This window comes from Mustela nigripes, chromosome 1 (genome assembly GCF_022355385.1).
Source record: "Mustela nigripes isolate SB6536 chromosome 1, MUSNIG.SB6536, whole genome shotgun sequence".
NCBI lineage: Eukaryota > Metazoa > Chordata > Mammalia > Carnivora > Mustelidae > Mustela > Mustela nigripes.
The window spans coordinates 207,712,785-207,733,171 of NC_081557.1; the positions used below are offsets into that span (position 1 = coordinate 207,712,785).

The 20,387-nt window shown below is 46.5% G+C and overlaps 1 protein-coding gene across 3 annotated transcripts in view; it reads right to left on the minus strand.

Annotated features, from left to right (window-relative positions):
* The window catches only part of STK32B (serine/threonine kinase 32B), a 398,863-nt gene that overhangs the window by 254,424 nt on the left and 124,052 nt on the right, over positions 1-20,387 (minus strand). For all 3 annotated transcript variants that reach the window (XM_059380707.1, XM_059380698.1, XM_059380690.1), the window contains one exon: positions 2,097-2,248. In XM_059380707.1, coding sequence (XP_059236690.1) covers positions 2,097-2,248 — 152 coding nt within the window. The remainder of the gene's footprint in view (positions 1-2,096; positions 2,249-20,387) is intronic.

The window sequence follows — 20,387 nt, forward strand, 5'->3', positions numbered from 1 at the left end:
GATTTTCATTTACAGAAAACATACCTTCCTATCCCTCCCCCTCAGCTGACTGTCCAAATGGTCCTAGCAGTAAACCAGAGCATTAGTTATTTTTATTTTAAGAGGGAGGGTGGGGGCGCCCAGGTGGCTCAGTCGTTAAGGCTCTGCCTTCAGCTCAGGTCATGGTCCCAGGGTCCTGGGATAGAGCCCCACATCAGGCTCCCTGTTCAGTGGGAAGCCTGCATCTCTCTCACCCTCTCCCACTCTCTGTACTGTGTTCCCTCTTCTATCTCTGTCAAATAAATAAGCAAAATCTTTTAAAAAGAGAGAGAGAGAGAAAGAGAGAGAGAGAGGAGAGGCAGAGGGAGGAGGAGAGAGGATCCCAAGCAGACCCCTATGTGCGGAGCTAGAGGCAGGGCTCAATGTCATGACCCTGATATCACGATCCGAGCTGACATCAAGAGTCGGAGACTTCACAGACTGAGCCAGCCAGGCGTCCCAGCCAAGGGCATTATTATCACCATTAATGGGTGACACTTCGAGATGTGACTCTGAACTCCAGCAGCCAGTCACTCCCTCTTGCTCACACTGGGAATGCCATGCCATGGGGCCCAATGACGGCAGAGAGCGCCCTCCCTCACCCCGCGCAGTTCGCAGTGCCGTCGTCCTGGGTGGGTGGCAGTAACCTGCATCTGGCAGCACATCAACGGAGAGCACAGAAAGGCGGTGCCTCCAGAGGGGCGGCGCCAGCCTAAGCCCCTCCTTCAACACGCGTCAGGCATCCGGGCATCCATCCAGACCCGGCGCTCCACTCTAAGGAGTCCCCTGGGAGGGTTTAATTCCCACAAACCACTGAAGGGTTTGGCTCGCTGCCTGGAGACACGTAGAACCTGCGCTTGTGCCTCAGGCTCGAGCCTGTAACACAGACTTGGGCTTGTCCCCATGGAGACGCCCGGGTGCGTGGTGCCTGCCAGGCGCACTGTGGTTTTCCCAAGCAGGACAACTCGTGTCGCCTTGGTCTATCACCCTGGTTCGGGGTGCCTCTAAGCGTGGAGAGCAAAGGAAAAAATGGGTGGCAGCCTTTTGGGAGTACGCACTAGACTAGACTTTCCCACTGAGGGTCATGAAGGATGCTCACCTGAGGTGCACAATGAAACAGCCAGAATTTGTGTCCTAGAACAGCCTGTTCTGTCCCCTTCAACAGACCCAGCACTGGGAATCTGTAGCAAGTACCTCTGACGTGTCTGTGACTGTGTCAGGCTCCCAGAAGCAACCAAGAGAGCCCCTGCTTTCAAGGGGCAAGGGATTCCTCCCTAAGGCCCCAGGCTTGGGTTGGGGCTCACAGCAAAAAGGGCGGGTGGGTCAAACAGAGACCCACCCGGTGGGACACGGTGGACACAGTGAGGGGCACTCAGCCGGCCTGTGTGTGCCTGTGCTTGAGGGAAGTCTCCTGCCCCAAGGGCCCCCTAAGCTGGATGAAAGGAATGTATGGGGATTTGGTCAGAGGAAGTGCACTCCGTTAATGAGGGGCAGAGGAGAGACGCAGGTGGAAATTTCAGGAAGAGGAAATGTCCTTGCAAAGGCACAGGGGCAGGGAACCACCGGCAGGTGGCATTTCAAGGATGCCAGTTTGAAGCGGAAACAATAGCCAGGAATGGGATGCAGAAAAGGGCCTTCTGGGCCAGAGTCAGAACTTGGAATTTAGCATATCCATTCAGGGCAGCCATCATGAGGCCTTCTTGCCATCAACACTACGGGTGACATTTTTTAAAAAACCAAAGTCCCCTCTATTTGGCCTTCTCTTACAGCTTCCCACATGTTTCCTCAGAAATACAAAAGCCTTCTCTTCAAAATCTATTTTCATCTCCCGATTCATCAGGTAAGAGAACAGAATTAATATGAAAAGTGAGCAGATCTTCCAGATGTCATGAGAGAATGTACTCCACAAAACAGCCATCAGAGAACACAATTCTACAAAACATTCAAAAGGGTATCTGCATCCAGAAAATTTTGTTCCCATCTCTCTACCAGGCAGAAGCTTCCTCTCGGCAGAGCAGGCTTTTTGCAGTGGCTCTGCGGTGGAGATGCACGAGGGAGCCCAGCATGCCGTCACTCACCACAGGTTGACCAGGAAAGGGTGCTCCAGCCCCTGCATGATCTGGAGCTCCCGGAAGACGTTCCGAACCTCGTCCCTCTCAATGCATTTTTGCTTGTTCATGTACTTCATGGCATACATTTTCTTCGTGTCTCGCTTCTGCACGATACATACCTGAGCAACAATCAAAGAGGAAAACATTCAGGCCAACATTTACCAAAGCGGGGGAAAAAAAAGGCAACCCTCTCCCTGCACTTCCACCTCCGGGTTTAAGCCTCTGTTCTGAGAAGCTACTGGTGCATGGTTCTGGCTCTGTCACAGCCTGTCCACATCTGGAAAACGGAGAACTTGGGCCAGATCCACTGCCTTCAAGGGGTGCACAGCTCAGGAGGAAAACAGACAAAAATGCACCAATGTCCGCAGCCCTGAGAGGCATGCGGCATCTGTGCCAAGTCTCCCCAGGCCCGCCCCACCTGAGCACACACCTCTGCCAGCCCTGCTGTTCTCTGCTCGAGGACTCTCTCTGTCCGCGGTGCCCGCTTTGCTGCCCAGGCAACAGACCGGCAGGAGCAGCATCTAGACTGCAGGACCCTTGCCCTTTCCATGGCATAAGTCTGAGAAGTGGCCCACAGGGCACCTGGCTGGATGGCACACCCTTTATGGGCAGTCTTCCTGCCTCTCCTCCCTGACTCCCTTCCCAAATCACCTCCCTGTGCTGTTTTCACCTCGCCAGTGCCCTGAACCGAGTCCTCGCCTGTACCCTGCTCCCAGGGATCCCTACCCTCAGGCACTGAGGGGGCAAGGGTGGGGTGTGACGCCATGATGGCAGCTCCTAGGTACTGAGCACTTTACTGTGGGCCAGACGCTGAGCAAATGTTCCCCATGACAATCCATTCAATGACCTCTCCAATGGACCCTCCATCTACCCTCGAGTGTGGGAAGTTGTGGCCCTGAGTGCACTCATTAGTGTGCCCAGCATTCAAAAGGCCCTACGTGTCAGGACGGAGAGTCAAACCCAGACAGTCTGAACAAGGGCTGTATCAACCTGTTCTTCCAAAAACTGGGTAAATTATTGGCCTTACTTCCTTGGGCCACCACAACACAGAGCCACAACCTGGGTGGCTTACAAGATGCACATTGTCTCTTGGTTCTAGGGGCAAGAGGCCCAAAGTCAAGGTGTCAGCAGGGCTGTGCTCCTCTGAGACTGCAGGAGAAGGTCCTTCCTTGTGTCTTCTGTCTTCTGGTGGCGGCTGGCACTCCTGGGCATCCCTGGAGTTACAGCAGGCACTTTGATCTGGCCTCTGCTGTCTCAAGGCCTTCTCCTCTCTGTGTATCTGCATCTCTGTGTCCAAGTTTCACCATCCTCTTAAGGATGCCAGTCACTGGATTCAGAGCCCACTCTACTCCTGAATGACCTTATCTGAACTAAATACATCTGCAAAGATGCTCTTCCAAATAAGGTCCATTCTGAGGTTCCAGGAGGACATGAATTTTGGGGGACACTATTCAACCCAGCACAGGTAGCTACTATTATGATTCTCACTTGTCAGATAGGAGAGAGGCACAGGAAGTTTGTAGTTCCTCCTCACATCTCTGGACCCAAACCCAGACCCTGCTTCCCCAGCAGGTACTTTCCACCAACACCCTTCCTCCCTGAGAACAGGACACTGGAGACAGAAGGCCAGGGATAAGATCATGGACCTGAAGCATAACAAATAGCATGGAGGACATGGGGAGATGGAGAGAAGGGAGTTGGGGAAAATTGGAAGGGGAGGTGAACCATGAGAGACTATGGACTCTGAGAAACAATCTGAGGGGTTTGAAGTGGTGGGGGGTGGGAGGTTGTGGGAACCAGTTGGTGGGTATTAGAGAGGGCACGGACTGCATGGAGCACTGGGTGTGGTGCAAACATAATGAATACTGTTATACTGAAAATTAATTAATTAATTAATTAATTAATTAAAAAAAAAAGATCATGGCCCTGAGTCCCCATCTCAGAGGCTCGGGGTCTTCTCCAGCATGCCACATTGTTCCTCTGCTGGAAATCGGACTCCTTTTATCTCTGACATGCTGTGAATATGTCTGAGGCAGATACAAGACAATGGCGAGAGCCTGAACTCCCTCCCATGCTTTGCTTCTGCCTCCCTGAGCCCCAGTCTTGGGCTCTCTCTGAAGGGAATTAGCCAGGCCCACCCTGATTCCCTGGGGGGTGGGAAACTACATGAGACTACATGAGACCAAGGAAGTAGAACTGCCCAGCATATCAGGGGGCGATAAATATCCTGACTCTTAATGTCTTTAACAGCACATTTCATGCCCCCTCCAAAAGGATGTTCTTCCAGGCAGTAAAATCACCGTCATGAGACTAAAGGTCCATGGAACATCCTTTCCAGTGACCTTGAAAGTATAAAACACCAAGTAGCAAAGGTGTCCCATGAAAAGCACCGGGAACCCTGGCTTTATGGGCATCCTAGCAGAGACTTCTGGAACCCTGGACCCAAGGCCCTGAGACCCACATCTGTAGGCAGACATGTGGTGGGCAGGGCTTCTCATCCCTCTCTCTTCTCTTGTGATTTCTCAGAAGTCCACACTGTGAATATGGTTATGGTTAGTTCATATTCATATGTGAATATGAATATGGTTAGTTACTGGGTGAGCAGCTGTTCTCAACAAAAGATGTCCACGTTCTGCCAGGGCTGGGAGCCCTGAAGTCCAGCAAAGTGTATCGGCTACAGAAGCTTAAGCTGTGATTAGTTCAAGTCCACTCAAGGACCTGGTTCCAAGGCCTGGCTGATAAAGACCTCCATGACCCTCCCCAGTTGTGGGGGGAAGAAGTGCCAAGAGATGGCTCTCACCCCCTGGGCAGGGGGGAGCATGACACTCACCACAGCTCAGAGACAGCACGAGTGGAGGAACTGGAAAAGGCTCTTCGAAGTGCAGTTAGCGTTCCGGCTTTCAAAGAGAGCTGGGGATTGGGACGGAGCTTGGAAGGGAGACTTTGCAAAGCAAGGCAGAGAAGGGCAGTTGACACAGGATGTTGGGGACAGCTTGGAAGTTTGGTTTCACAAACAAATGAAGGGGGGGGTGTGTTAAGGGATGGGGCCCTGACAGCTTGACACTGATGAATGAGTGTGGCTGCACCTTGACTCCCTCCTGGATAAACTGAGGGCTTGGATCTGTTCTCTAGGCATCTTAGAGGTACCGTACGTTTCTCAAGAGCACATAGCTCAGGAGGCTGGACCCAGGGCCAGGCGAGGGGTGCTCTGCTCCGGGTCCTCCTGCTGACTAACGGTGGGACCACCCACCTATGCTTGGCCTCGCTTCCTCATTGGCCAAGCAAGGCTCACAGCAACAACTGAATCAACCTGACCGTGAGATCAAGGCTGAAACAGATGTAAGGCAAGTCTAATGTGCTGGGTAGAGATGAATGTCTTCTTTAAAGAATTCAAACTGGGAAGTCACAGACATGCAGAAAGTCTGGGCTCTGGGGACAGCCGGACCAGAGCTTATAATCCAGCTTTTTGCTGCATAACCCTGGGTAAGTCACCCACCCTCTCTGAGCCTCAGTCTGCTCATCAGTAAAGTGGGAGTGATATGTCCTTCCTCCCAGAGTTGTTGTGCGGGCATGAGAAGGGATGCATCAAATGGTGCAGTATGGTGTCTCACATCATAGTTGCTAAAGGAGGCTAGTTTAATTTGTTTCTCATGGCATTATGCACATATAATGCTCCTGGGATAGAGGCCCTCCGCAAATGGCAGCTGGAATTATGATTACCAGGCTTTCATCATAACTGCCATGGAGGGTCCAGCTGAAGGAAGGGCAGGCGTGCTGCGGGGAGGAATCTGGGCTGGTCAGGGCAACATTTCCTCCTGACCTGATGGAGTGGTTGGGTAGAGCCCTTCACACTGGCAAACCAAGGAAGTGGGGACACTTGGGAGCAGCTCCCAGGCTTTGTCTCAGGCAGGTGGCTGAGGCACAGGGGATGGAAGGAACAAAACTGGAGAGGAGGGGAAGGGAGGGGATGGGCAGCCTTGGTTACTGGGTGAGCAGCTGTTTTCAACAAAAGATGTCCACGTTCTAACCCCCAGAGCCTGGGAACGTGCCCCTATCAGGATAAAGGGCCTTTGCAGACGAAGTCAAGAGTCCTGAGAGCTCTCTGGATTCCGGCAGGCTCTAGATCCAACCAGTGTGTCTTTATAAAAAGAGAAAAGAAGCAAGAAGACCCAGAGGAGGGGGGGATGCGACCGTGCAGGCAGAACTGGGAGAGATGACAAGTCTATAGACCGAGGCACACCGAGCATTGCTGCCAACCTCCTTAGACAGAGGCACACACACGGATCTTCCCTTGAGCTTTCAGAACCGTCAGATGAGCTTCTGTTCTAAGCCACCAGCCTGTAGTTCTTTGTTATGGTGACCAAAGGCCATCAAACAGTCTATCCATGTTACTCATGGCCAACCACCTGCAGCTGACCAACTTGGTGAAGCGCCTCTGTGGGCTCTTTTGTGCATGTATGTGAGGTCTGACCGTGCCGGGTCTATGGTCAGCTCTCTGTGGAGCCCACAGAGTGGGCTGTGGTCCATGCAGTCACCCAGTAAACATGGGGTTATAGGTGATGGACAGACGGATGCCTGGACTCCAACCTTGAGCCCTGAAGCAGGGGGCACTGACTACACTCTGCTCCCAAAGTCTGTGCTTCCCAGGACCCCACGTTCCAGCCCCAGCTCACAGCCTATGTTCTCTCCACGCGAGTCCCTATGAGCAGAACAATCCTGGGCTATTAGAGTTCAATCCGTGAAATTTCAGACGGGAAAAGTTCACTGTCATAACTTCCTAAGTGGATGGTCCCACCTCTGCTCTGCTCTCTGCAGGTGTCCTGCTGCCTAGTGGGGACTTCTGAAAAACGGGACCCTTCAAGGGCTTTCTTTCGCCTTCAGGAAACAAGGTCTGTATCTTGTCATTCCAAGCCCTCCCTGCCTGTTACCTCTGACACACACACGTGGGTGTACACACACTAGACACACATATACACACCACACACATGCATACACACACACCACAGAGAGCACACACACACACATCCACACCACATACAAAAACACCACACCAACTATCTCAAGCCCTTTAGGATTTCTTTAAAGAATTCCTCCTCCCCATACGGCCTTCTCCCCTTCCTGCCTCCTCCCCCACCCTCTCCCCCACTAACTCTGTGCCCGTTCACTGCTTTCTTTAGGAAGCTTCCCTTTATCCTTGAACTCCATATTTAGACCCTTCCCAATGGGCTCCCAGAGCCCCTATTTTTAGCAAGCTGCTTCACAAACTGGATTATGAATCCTATGCTCCTTCCTATACTGGATTATAAACTCCTGTTTATTTTCCAACCGTCAGAGCCCAGACATCCTGAAGGCAGGGGCCAGGATACACAGTTCCCTATTGAAACACACTTTCAGGGGCTGGGACATGTGAATTTACCACCTTAGCCCCGGACTCCTGGCAGGAGCGTATTCTGTTCCTTCTGTTTAGGATACATCCTCTTGCAGCCCTCCCTGGGCCTCACTCCCTCCGGGCATCATGCCCTCCTGATCCCAAGGCCTCCTTGACACTGACCTCCAGGCCTGAGGCAGAATTCACAAAGGAGCTGGATTTCATTGACTACTGTGTCCATAATGCCCTGTGTGGCCGCAAGCGGGTCAGCATCCTTGGGGCCACTGTTTGGACAATGGAAGAGGAGGGGCTTCTGTTTTTCCAACCTCTGAATCGCGTGGCAGCCTCAGGATGGAGGGAATCTGTTGAAAGCTCATGAGCTCATGGCAGGTGCTCTAGAGGCCAAGTGAGCACTCCTCTCCTCCCTACCAGGTGACTGCCCAGGTCCTGGGAACCTCTGACTTCAAAAGAAAAGCAGTGGATCCCCAGCAACAACCACAGCTCATTCACAACACAGCACAGATTTTTCCATGAGAAATCCCAGTTAATGAGGCAGAGAGGGAGAAGTTTGGCCAAAGCCGCCCAAGCTGCCAAAAGGCAAACACTCAATTAGCATTCCTCATTATTCTAATTCAGTTAGAACGGATGTTATTGCTATGAATCACAACTTATTGGGACAGATAAATAAATGTTAGCTAGCATGGATTTCAGGTGACTTGCCGGAAGGAAGGCATGCGTCACGCAGACATCTCCACATGGGACTGGAGAAGGGGACCAATGCATATTGCAAACCTCGCAGCCCCGGTGTCTGGGGTCGGGGGGTGGTGGTCTCCAGCCCCCCTTCACATTCAGAGTGCTGGTGATGAAGGTTCTGCAGCACACCCAGGGGTCTGGAAGGGCCCTGGGATTTTGTGGTTTTTAAAGATCCCCCCCCGGAAAGTCTAATGGGCAGGCTGGTTGAGATCTGTTCTCTGGAGTCCAGGAAAGTCTCTATCCTGCTGCATCTTCAGTGACCTTGACGGTCAGGACACTAATCTCCACCTTACAGTTCAGGCAAGCCAGTCTCTGGGGTCCAGGGGACCCCAGAATCAGAGTCAGAGCTGAGCTGGGAATCCAGAGCAATGTGGGTGCAAAGGCTGACACTGACCTTCCATGCGCCCCCCCAGGAGACCCTCTTGACAGGACTCAGCTAATCTCGCTGCTGCCCCCACACTCCCAGCTACGGTGCACCTAGCAAACCCTGTTGAGTGAATACACTGCCAGTGGTGTGCCCTAAAGCATAATGGTTATGCTTGTTTGAGCAAGATTCTGGAAAACAACCAATGTGGGGACAGGCAAGAAGAAAAATCAGGATGAAATAGGTTCACTAAAGAGAGTGATCATGCTGGATACCATTGTTCAAATATCCTACGTGACAGGAAGACTGACTTTGGCATACAATGATTATGAACTGCATAATACACATCCTCCCCCTTCTTACTCTATAATAGGACAACTTTCTTCAAGGAGGCAATGCGATCCATTAAATACTCATCTGTAGGCGAGGATGCTATCGTTCTGGCCAGTAAGACATTAGTCTGCTGGAGGCTTCTAGGAAGTTTTGCTTTCTGAATAACAGGGAATAACTACAGATGATCCCAATTTCTCTCCTTCACTACTTTTTTTGTCCTTCCTATCCTAAACACATACGTAATGTCTGGGGCTGCAGCAGCCCCTTGTGACCATGAGGCCAAAGGCATCTCAGAGATGCTGAGCCCGTTATCATTGAGTCACCTACCTTCAGAATTCTTGTTATGTGAGAAAAATAACCCCTCTTTGTTCAAACCACCAAAAGGCAGACTATATGTTTCTGGCTGCTGAGAACATTCCCTTCTCATGCACAAACACTATAGGATTGTTTTTCACAGCACAGAAGGCCCATGCCGACTCTGACCAATGGTGGTTTCTGACCAATTGTGACCAATGAGTAATCAAAAGTTGGCCTCATAAACAGTGAATCTTGGAACACTGAAAAAATAAAATTAAATTAAAAAGTTAGCCTCAAGAAAAAATACTCATCTGGGTGAATATTTTGCTCAGCAAACAGTTATGAAATGCCTGCCATGGGCCTGGTACTATGCTAGCTATGAAGATATGGCACACACACATCCCCCCCACCACCACAGGCTCAAAGTTAGTGGGATAAGCAGACAATATTCAAGGATAAAAGCCAAAGTCGTGCACCATTAGCCACTGGGCCCTCCACGCCCTGGCCCAACACCCTTCCACGCATATCTGTTTCTCTCCTCCCTGCTTGCTTCCACACTGGCCTCCATGCTCTTCTGTGTCTGCCACCCCCTTCCCCATGCGTCCTAGTCTTGGGTCCTCACCTCCTCCAGGCTCTGCTCCCCAGTCGTTTTATCAGGTCGACATCCCTGACCTCTCCCTGAGCAAGAGCTACCCCCCTCTCAGTCCTCACTTCCTCTACCACCTGACCAGCTCCTGTCACTGATCATGCTTCTCAGTTGATTTGTTTCTCCCTTGTTGGTTTCCCCTCTGTGTCATAAACTCCATCACAATAGGGAATTTTCTCTCTTTTGTTTGCGGCTCCATCCTCAGTAACCAGAACAGTGCCTGGCACCTAGCAGGTCTCCGACTGATAAGTGTGGCTGGCTGAGGGAATGAATGGGTAATTGTTTAGGAAAAGGCAGTGCTGTGGGGAAGGGGAGCACATGAGGCTAAGGGATCCAGAAGAGGGATACTAGGTATAACTAGGTAGTGGGATTAGGGAAAGCCACTCTGGAAGAGACTATTTCTGAGTCTTCAAGGGTTGGTTTCATGGGATAGAGATGGAGAGGGGAGAGGGAAAGAAGTATTATCACAGCCCCTCTGGAAGTATGAGAAAATGGAACATGCATCGGTGCATGTTAGCACGGGTTAGCAGCTTTCTCAACTTGCTCATCTGTAAGATGGGGATAGGAGTGTACTTAATATGTGGTCACAAAGGTTGCACAGTAAACACTTCCTTCATTATTTACTAATACTATGATTATGATCATCATTCTGAAGGTAGGAGCAGAGATGTCATAGAGATATGCAGAAGTGGCCCAGGAAAGACCCCAGGAACAATTTCACAATCATCATGACTGGTAACTTTATGTGTTGGCTGGGTTGGGTCACGGTGCCCAGCTATACGGTCAAATGTCATTCCGGATGTGTTGGTGGCAGTGCTATGGAAGGGTTTTAAAAGTGGATCTAGGTGTACAATTGTGATTGGATGAAGGACAGAATAAACAAGCAGTACGGAGAGCTGGGGTGTGGGGAGGAGGGGAGTTCTTCCTGGCAGCAATCTGGAGAAGATGTGGGAGGCAGTTGCAAAAGCTGATCCTGTGTTTTATAAAAAAAAATTAATGCTACTGATTCCCTTCCCCCAACCCCTGAGTCACTGTGGGAGACCACACTGTCAGAAAATGCCCCCTGAAAACATGGGAACAGAGCCCCAGGACGAGCCCTGGTGCTTCTGAGGCCCTTAGTGCTAGAAATGTGTCCTCTTGATATGGTCCATATATACAATGGAGTATTATGCCTCCATCAGAAAGGATGAATACCCAACTTTTGTAGCAACATGGATGGGACTGGAGGAGATTATGCTGAGGGAAATAAGTCAAGGAGAGAGAGTCAATTACCATATGGTTTCACTTACTTGTGGAGCATAAGGAATAACATGGAGGACATTGGGAAAAGGAGAGGAGAAGGGAGTTGGGGGAAATTGGAGGGGGAGATGAACCATAAGAGACTGTGGGCTCTGAGAAAAAAACTGGGTTTTGGAGGGGAGGGGCTGAGGGGTTGGGTGAGCCTGGTGGTGGGTATTAAGGAGGGCAAGTATCGCTGGGAGCACTGGGTGTGGTTCATAAACAATGAATCTTGGAACACTGAAAAAATTAAATTAAAAAAAAAAAGAAATGTGTCCTTTTAGGTGAAGCAAGTTGGACCCACTTCATGGGCATGAGAAGCCCTGAACATTCTCGTGTAGAGGATGGAATAAGACATTACTATGGGAAGATGTCAGGAAATGCAGGAGGCAGTGAGGTCTCTCAGACTGGTCAGTAATGGATCATTTGCTGTAGTCGATGCTTGAGCCGTTCATGAGTGAGCCTGCATTTCCTGTGATATTTAGCTCTTAATAAAATGATCCCCAAGAGCCAGGAAATTCCTCCAAAGTATGCCTCAAGCCAAACACGACCTAATTAATATGAAACAAATAAATATTTCATTAAAAAGAAATGGATTCCATCTTTTATAAAAGATGTCTGTACAAACAGTAAGGGCTCCTAGTAAAAGCACCATGTTTAAGAATTCTAAAAATGACTCTTATGTAAGAGGAACAGCTCACAGGCGCAGGAAGTTAGGCAACTTACCCAGAGTCACTCGCCTGAGCCAGATTTCCAACTTAGCTCTGTCAGACTCTGGATTTGTACCTCTCTAACCCTCATGCTATAAACTAACATGTGCATTTTCGTAAAGAGAGCAACCATATACTCCAAATCCCCATTGCGGCAGACATGGTGATAGCTGAGAATCTGATACACAGCTACTGTTTCTTGTCCCATTGCTAACTGTCCCTGCCACAGGACCTTTGCACCTGCTTCTCCTTTTGTCCATGCTGTTCTTTCCCTCAGATCTTCACATGGTCTGCTTTCCTATCAGCAATCAGAGTTTAGTTTAAATGTCTCCTTCTCAGACGTTCCCTGTTGCCCTTCTCCTCCAAGGAAAGCAGTCTTATCCTCCTGGTTGCTGTTCTGTACACTTTCTGCAGAAAAATGATCATCACTACGTCATTGTGTTTGCTTAATGCTTGCGTTTTCGTGTCTGTGGCATCAGGGACCTTGTCCAGCTTGTTCACCTCACCATCACAAGCACCTGGAATAATGCCAAGATGGAGCAGCTGCCGTCAACACTGACTGATTCCTGCTGCATGTTCTACCATGCTACCATTATCTTGGAGGCCCAGCACTTTAAAAGATCAAAAAAAAAAAAAAATCCAAAACACTAAGTTAAAAAAAAAATAAACACCTAAGCCAAATATTTCTAAACATTCAAACTTATAAATGTACATAGAAAATGCAATCTGGGTTTAATTCCAGAATGGATTTATTACAGTCTGATCACTAAATTGGTTAGTCTGCTATTAATCAAATATGTTTTTTTTACACAACAAATTCACATGCAGATGAAAGTCTGGACTGTGAAATGAGACAACTAATAACATGCTTAGGTATGGAAATGATCATCACTACACAGTAAGGCCGTGTGGAGTCTGGGATGATCATTTGCACAAGTCCTGATCAGTCTTATCCAGAATCTTCCTTTGAGGGACATAAAGAGCTATTGTCATAAAACTCTTGCCACTCTCTACTTTATGTGCAGACTGCCTTTAACTATTCCATTAATTTTAATTAACTCCTGATTATTCTGCTTCAACCCTGAGGCTCTTTAAGCAGAAGGCCTAATGGCCAATCCAAGAAAGGCACTTGTGAAGCAAGGTTCACAAGACACTGCTCAGAAGGTTCTGCCAAAAGTTCCTCTTCCTTCCTTGAAAATTATTATGCCCTATTGACTTCAAAGTCAACTGAGATGGGAACTCAGTTGACTCAACTTCAACCTGCACTGTCTGTGCTGTCATAGAGGAAAGCAGACTGGCTCCATCTTTGAAGGCTCAAGGGGTGTGTGTGGAGGGCAGAGAGGGAGGCCACAGAGGGACTGAGGGAGCTGGAGGGCTAGTCGTGAGACACACATCTGTAACAGGGGAGACAGTGCAGTTCAGGACCCTCACCCAGGGACAGTCGGAAAAACAGTCAGCCAACTTCATTGGCCAACTACTTAACTATCAAGTGCCTCATTCACTTATATATATTCATGCATACATACGTACCATATCCATAGCACAGATCTATACACACCTGTGTACAGGTAGATTCTTTTTTTTAATGTTATGTTAGTCACCATGCAGTACATCATTAGTTTTTTGTTTTTGTTTTTTTGTTAACATTTATTTATTTATTTGTCAGAAAGAGAGAGAGAGAGAGCACAGGTAGGGGGAGCAGCAGGAAGAAGGAGAAGCAGACTCCCTGCCGAGCAAAGAGCCTGATGCGGAACTTGATCCCAGGACCCTGGGATCATGACCTAAGCCAAAGGCAGACCCTTAACCAACTGAGCCACCCAGCCACCCAAAAACCCATCATTAGTTTTTGATGTAGTGTTCTATGATTCATTGTTTGCGTGTAACACCCAGTGCTCCATGCAATCGGTGCTCTCCTTAATACCCACCACCAGGGTCACCCATTCCCTCACCTTCTCCCCTCCAAAACCCCCTGTATAAGTAAATACATGGTGCTTGGGGGTTGTGTGTGTGTGTGTGTGTGTGTAATATGCTGCTTGATGGGTATACATATGTATATCCATATATCTATGTGTGTATCTATATACTATATATATATATACATTGCTGTATATCACATGTTTAAATACTATATATTATACATAACTATACCAATATATTATATTATAATATATATTATAGTATATTATTAGTGTATTACATGGTATAATAATACAGTAATATTGTATATGATATAAGCTATATACTCTTTCTATATAAAAGCAATATATAGAGACTGCTTATAGGGTATATATCTGTATATGAGTGTATACATATGCTTTGTGTATGTGTATATATATGTATATATATATATATATATATATACTGTATGTGTGTGTATGTTTGTGCATTTACATGCACACATGTGTACATATGCTGATTACTGGGTGCATGTGTATATATGCATGTATGTATATGTGTGTGCACATGTATATACACTGTTTAGAGTCTCTGTATATGTGTCTCCATATCTCTGCTTAGTGGGTTGCATAATATGTATATGCCTTTTGCATATATGTGTACATAAATATACATGTGTGTATACATACTGTTTAGTAGGTGTTGGGGATAACAACAGTGAACAATGAGGAAACACTGTTACCCTCATGGAGCTTGTACTCTGGTCCATAAGACCTACAACCAAGAGGACACATGAATAAACACACAGTGGAATCCCTTGTAGCACCAGGTGCTCTGAAGCAGGGGACTAGAGCAGGTAGGGGATACAGAACACTTGGGGGTGGGTGGTCCAGTGCAGTGGGTACCCAGGGAAGACCCTGAGGGAGCTGACACTTGGGCTGGATGGGGGGAGGGACATTTGAGAAGAGTGAGGAGACACTTAAGAAGAGGGAGGGGGAGGGGACATTCAGCAGAGGGAGGGGACACTTAGGCAGAGATCTGTATGGTGTGAGGCAGGCTCACAGAGACCAGGAGAGAGCAGTCAAGCCGAGGGACAGCAAGCACACAGATTCTGAGTCAGAGTTAAGCTCAGCGTGTTTGAGAGACAAGAAGAACTGAGTGAAATGAGCAGGAAGATAGAGGAGGTAGAGAGGTGTGTCAGGAAAAAAAGGGAGCCAGACTGCAGAGCCTTGTGGGTTGGTACGGAGAGACTGGCCTTCTTCTGAGCAGTAGGGATGTTGCTGGACAGTGGAGGCAGCAACCACACAATCGAATTTATGCTTTAACACACTACCAGCTGCCATGTGGACAGGCTTTCCCCTCTCCCTCTCATCCATTCCCTAGGCAACATTTATCAGGCCTTTACCACGTGCAGAGCACGGAGTCTGGCACCGATGGGACTGCGTAGATGAACATGACCAGCCCCGACCTCACCATCAGGACTGACTGATGGTGAAGGCAGACCAGATGTGCTGTGAGATGGCCAGGCAAAGCTAAGAGGACCAGATCTTCTTCCCGAAGTGTCCCTCCCAGTGGCTACCCAAACCTTCCCAGAACCCAAAAAGTCACATGGGGAAATCCCAGCCACACTGGTGTCAAGAAGACAGGGAAGGCATTTGAAAATGCCAGCCATGTGCCAGGTATGGTTCTGGGGGCTGTGCATTCTCTGCCCCTTATTGTCACATTAAACCTTTAAGAACACTATGGGCATTCCTTTCATTACAGCAAACAGAAGTCTGCAGAAGCTATGTGATGGGTCCAAGTTCACATGGCCAGAAGTATCAAGGCCAGAATCTGGGCCCAGGCTTCTCCATCTTAAAAGACCCTGCTATCTCTTCTAGGTTCTGCTGCTTCCAAAACCAAACATCCAGTGTTTCTGGACCCTGATGGGGAGTCTCCCCCTGACCAACAAGCTTTCAGTTGATATGCATGTGATGAAAGCTGGTTTCAAACTAACTTCTGTATTTGGGAGGGACATGTGGAAAGAAGACAGGCTATGTGTGGCAGTGGTGTCCTCTCGAGACCTCCAAGTCATCCTGTATGTAAGAGGGAGATAATAATGCCCAGCACACTGGGCTGTTAGGGGGACAGGATGATAATAGGTGCCTGGTTCCCAGGACAATGACTGTGAGTTTCTGACCAGTCAGGACTTTGTAGGTTGCCAATGTTGGGAACCCAACATGATCTCATGTAAGCAAAATAGGATGGCAGTTCTGGTAGCTGGTCAAGAAAGTGAAGGGCCCAGAAGTCTAGAAGGACACACTGATGGTGGCACTGGGGGTGTCCACCTGTGTCCCCTCTCATACACCTTCATGCACAGCAGGCAGCTCAGTATGAGCCCTTGAGACTCTTCTGGGGAACTTTTCTGCCCTCAATGGGACAAGCCAGAAGTGCAGGAGTTGTAGTTTGGAGCAGCCCTCCACCAATGAAGAAGGGGGAACTGTGCATAAAAACATCAGCTTCTCTAAGTTCAGCTGCTCCTGGAAGACACTATGCACTGTCTTCCAAAGGTCCCACGGAAAGGTGAGTCTGGATGCCACAGTGGTGAATGGTTCATTCAGCGCCCATCACTGGCTACCTCCCTTTCTCTGTCTCACTCCCCTTCTTTTGCAGGTGGTTTTTGGGTTTGCATCCTGATAAACTGCTTGCACTTCAGTATGAGCTTCTGGAAGATCTCAACCTCAGGCAGTGACCAGCAGGGCCATCAATGGTGAGGCAAGCAAGGAGTCTAGAGTACACAGTATAGGAAGCAAGTACTGGCATGAATTTACAGGACCCTGGAAGCAATGACTCCTTGAATTTTGCACCTGGGTGCCATGCTTGCTCTCTCTAGTTTGGATCCTATACTACAGGGACCTGTCTTCTCCACCCACCTCTTACATCTGTTTGTTCCTTTTCTGTGAGCCTCATTCTTTCCTTCTACCAACAGACTTGCTCCTGAGGTGCCTGGATGGTGCAGTCGGTTGAGGGCCCAACTCTGGGTTTCAGCCCAGGTCATGATCTCAGGGTCCTGGGATTGAGCCCTGAATCAGACTCTGTGCTCAGCTGGAGATTATCTCTCTCTCCCTCTGTTCCTCCCCCTGCTCAAGCTCTCTCTATCTCTCTCTAAAATAAATAAATAAAATCATAAAACAAACAGACCTTCATCTTCACCAACTGCTGAGAAAAATGGCAACCAACAAATACAGACGTGTTTTCTTATGTCAGTCATGAGGGGAAGAGAAAAAGCCTATCACCACTGATTCTAAGGAAAGACTCCAAATGGCTGGTCTTGGGTCTCAAGGCCACTCGTTAGAGCAAGCACCGGTCTAGCTGAATACGGTCCTGTGGCTGGCACCCAGACATATCACGTGCCCCTCTTAGATGGTGGTGGTGGTGGTGGAGGGTCCAGGCACACACTGAGTAGAAAGGTGTTCTCTAAAGAAAGGGATGCTATGATTGCTATGATAATAACAGACAGGATTGCAAAGCATGCTGAATAGTCAAAAACTGCAGCCCTTACGTTCCTTCCGGTTCTCTGTCCTCTTTCCATTTCACAGATGAGAAAACAAAGCTTCAGAGTATTTAATCTGCTTTCCCAAGGATCCACAACTAACACATACCAGAGTTGGCCTGACTCCCACACCTAAAATGTTTCCCTGGATAGACAGAGATCAACCTGTTGGGCCATAACTGTCCAAAAATGCAGCCATAGAAGGATTATTATTTAAAAAAAAAAACTCAGTAAATTCTTGTTTAAATAAATCAGTGGATTGCCCACAAATGTTACTGTACTGGGGAAGCACAACTCTCCCAGCATGAAAGTAAAATGAGATTTCTGTGATTTAACATGTGCTCCTTCCTGATAATGAAGGCTACTGACATAGTTTAACAATGAAATGTCTTGCTCAAAAACTCTTAATAAATGCCAGATATTGAACCCACCAAAGGCAGGAATTAAAGCCAAAATATCCTTTCAATATTAGGAGGGTGGTTTTCTGCCTCCTTTGCCAGTCCACCTCCACCTTGAGGTTCATAATAGGCACACAGACTTCATCTGAATCTACCATGAAAGGCAGCGATTATTGGTATTTTGACTAGAACAAAGCTAGGTTCTATTACCTGAAAGTCAACCAACCCCATCCTGAATCCTGGATGCTTGTGTACATCCTACATGAATTTGGGTGTCATCAAGAAACTGCTGCAACCCAAGAGAGAGACTTAAAAACTGAGCCTCTAACAAGCTTCCATTTTTTCAAAACATCCACGATCACAGTAGTTTTAGTACATGTATGCCCTGGACTAAGGTTCTGAGAGCCAAGCCAGCAGGCAAACAGCAGCACAGGTGTGGGCAGACACTGTCAACAAAACTTTCAAGGAAGACAACAGGATAAATCAATTCAGAAATTAGGAGGCTACATGCACACAGATTTGGTAGTGGGCCATGAAGTGGTGCAGAGGGTTCCCGACCAAAGTGTCAATGATGTGATAGTAAAAATGATATGCTTCCATGCTCAGCATTAGGATGACAAACAAAAGAAAGTTTCAGTAGGATTTTTAAAATATGTATTGTTGTTATGGAAGTTCAGCCACTGCCTGTGAGATTACAGGCAAAACTCCTAAATTCTCTCAGCCACAACTCCTCTTCTGAGAAATCCAGAGAAAGGAACCGTCCAATGTGGCACTTGAGCTCTGTCCATATTGTTGGACCCATAAAGATCACAGTATGGGTCAGGCTGTAAGCAGTCTAGTGAAGAAAAACAAAACAAACAAACAAAAAAAAACTTGGGTGGACTGAGATTTCTGTGCCTCTCCAGGAGACAGAGTATACATTGTAAGTCCAACCAAGTGAATTGTTTATTAAAAATCTATTTTCTAAGAAATACAATGGAATTCAAAATCTCTTCAACATAACATTCTCAATGTTCAGGATACAACCCCAAATGACTCAACACATAAAAAACCAGGAAAATGTGACGCATTTTTTATAAAGATGAACCCTAAGATGACCAAGATGTTGGAATTAACATAAAGGACCTTAGAGCAGTTACAATGGCTATGCTGCACAAAGCAAAGGGCAATATAGTAAAAATAAGTTAAAATATAGGAAATTTAAGAAAGAGAGAAAAACTATTTTTAAAAACTCAAGAATTTCCACTTAGGCATTAGGCACATCATAGTCAAACTGCTGAAAGCAAAAGATTAAAGAAAAATCTTAAAAGGAGACACATTATATACCAGATAGCAATGATTCAAGGTTTCCTGACTTCTCATCTGCAACTATGTAGATCAAGCCACAAGGGTACAAAATCTTTACAGTAATGAGAAAAAAACTGTCAACCCAATAATCTGTATTTAACAGATATATTTTCCAAAAGAGAAAGTGAAGTGAGATGAAGGAAAAAAATTAAAAATATATATTTCAGATAAAATAAAATTAAAAGAATGCACTGGCAGCAGACTTAACACCACATAAAATACTAAGGGAAATTCTTCAGGCTGAATGGAAATGACATCAGAGAAAAATGCAGCCTTACATGGAAGATATAAGATAAAAGGTATTTAACAAGGACTATTTTCTTCCTCCTAATTTTTAAAAACCTCCAAAAATACATAAATATTGCTAATATTATTATATATGTATATATAATTTATAATTTAAATATATATATTTTAAGCAAAAAGCTCTAATATTGTTTTGGAAATTTATAATTTAAGAAACTATAATATATGTGACAACTGTAGTATAAAGTTTGACTGAGGTGGTAAGTGGACCTATACTGTTGTCAGATTTTTACATTAATGTCAAGTATAAAATATTAACTCTAAGGAGACTGTGAATTAAATTAAGGATGTATACTATAAGTCCTAGAGCAATAATTTTAAAAGATAATAGAAAAAAGTAAAACTATAAAGTCAATAGAAAAATTAAATGAAGATTCTAAATTTTTAATTAATCCAGATCCAAAATAACATGGAAAAAGAGAGAGAAGCAGAAAACAAATAAAATCATAGAAGACCTAAATCAAACCAAATCAATAATTGTATTTGCTATCAATGAGCCAAACACTCCAACTAAATGATAGAGATTGTCAGAATGAATTTAAAAAAAAAAAAAAAAAGCAAGACCTAACAATATGCTAGTGAAATATAAAAACACAGACAGAATGAAAGTGAATGCATGAAAAAAATATATGTCATGGAAACAGTAAGCACCAATAAGATAGAATGGCTATAGTAATCTTGGAGAAAATAAGCTTCAAAGTAAATATTAGATACTATTAACAAAGACAAAGGAGAATATTTCACCATGAAAATAGGGTCAATTCATCATGAAGACACAACAATCATACATGTGTATGTGCTGAGCTACACATTCAAAGTATAAGAGGCAAAACTGACCAAACTAAAGGATGGAGAATTAGCTCCATAATGAAACTTGAAGATTTTACATAACTCTCTCAGAAAGGGATAAAACAACTAGATTTTAAAAATCAGTAATGACCTAGAAGAGCTAAATAACATTAACTACCTCAACTGATATTTATTGAATATTGTACCTAATGACTTTTTAAAAATATGTTATGTTAGTCAC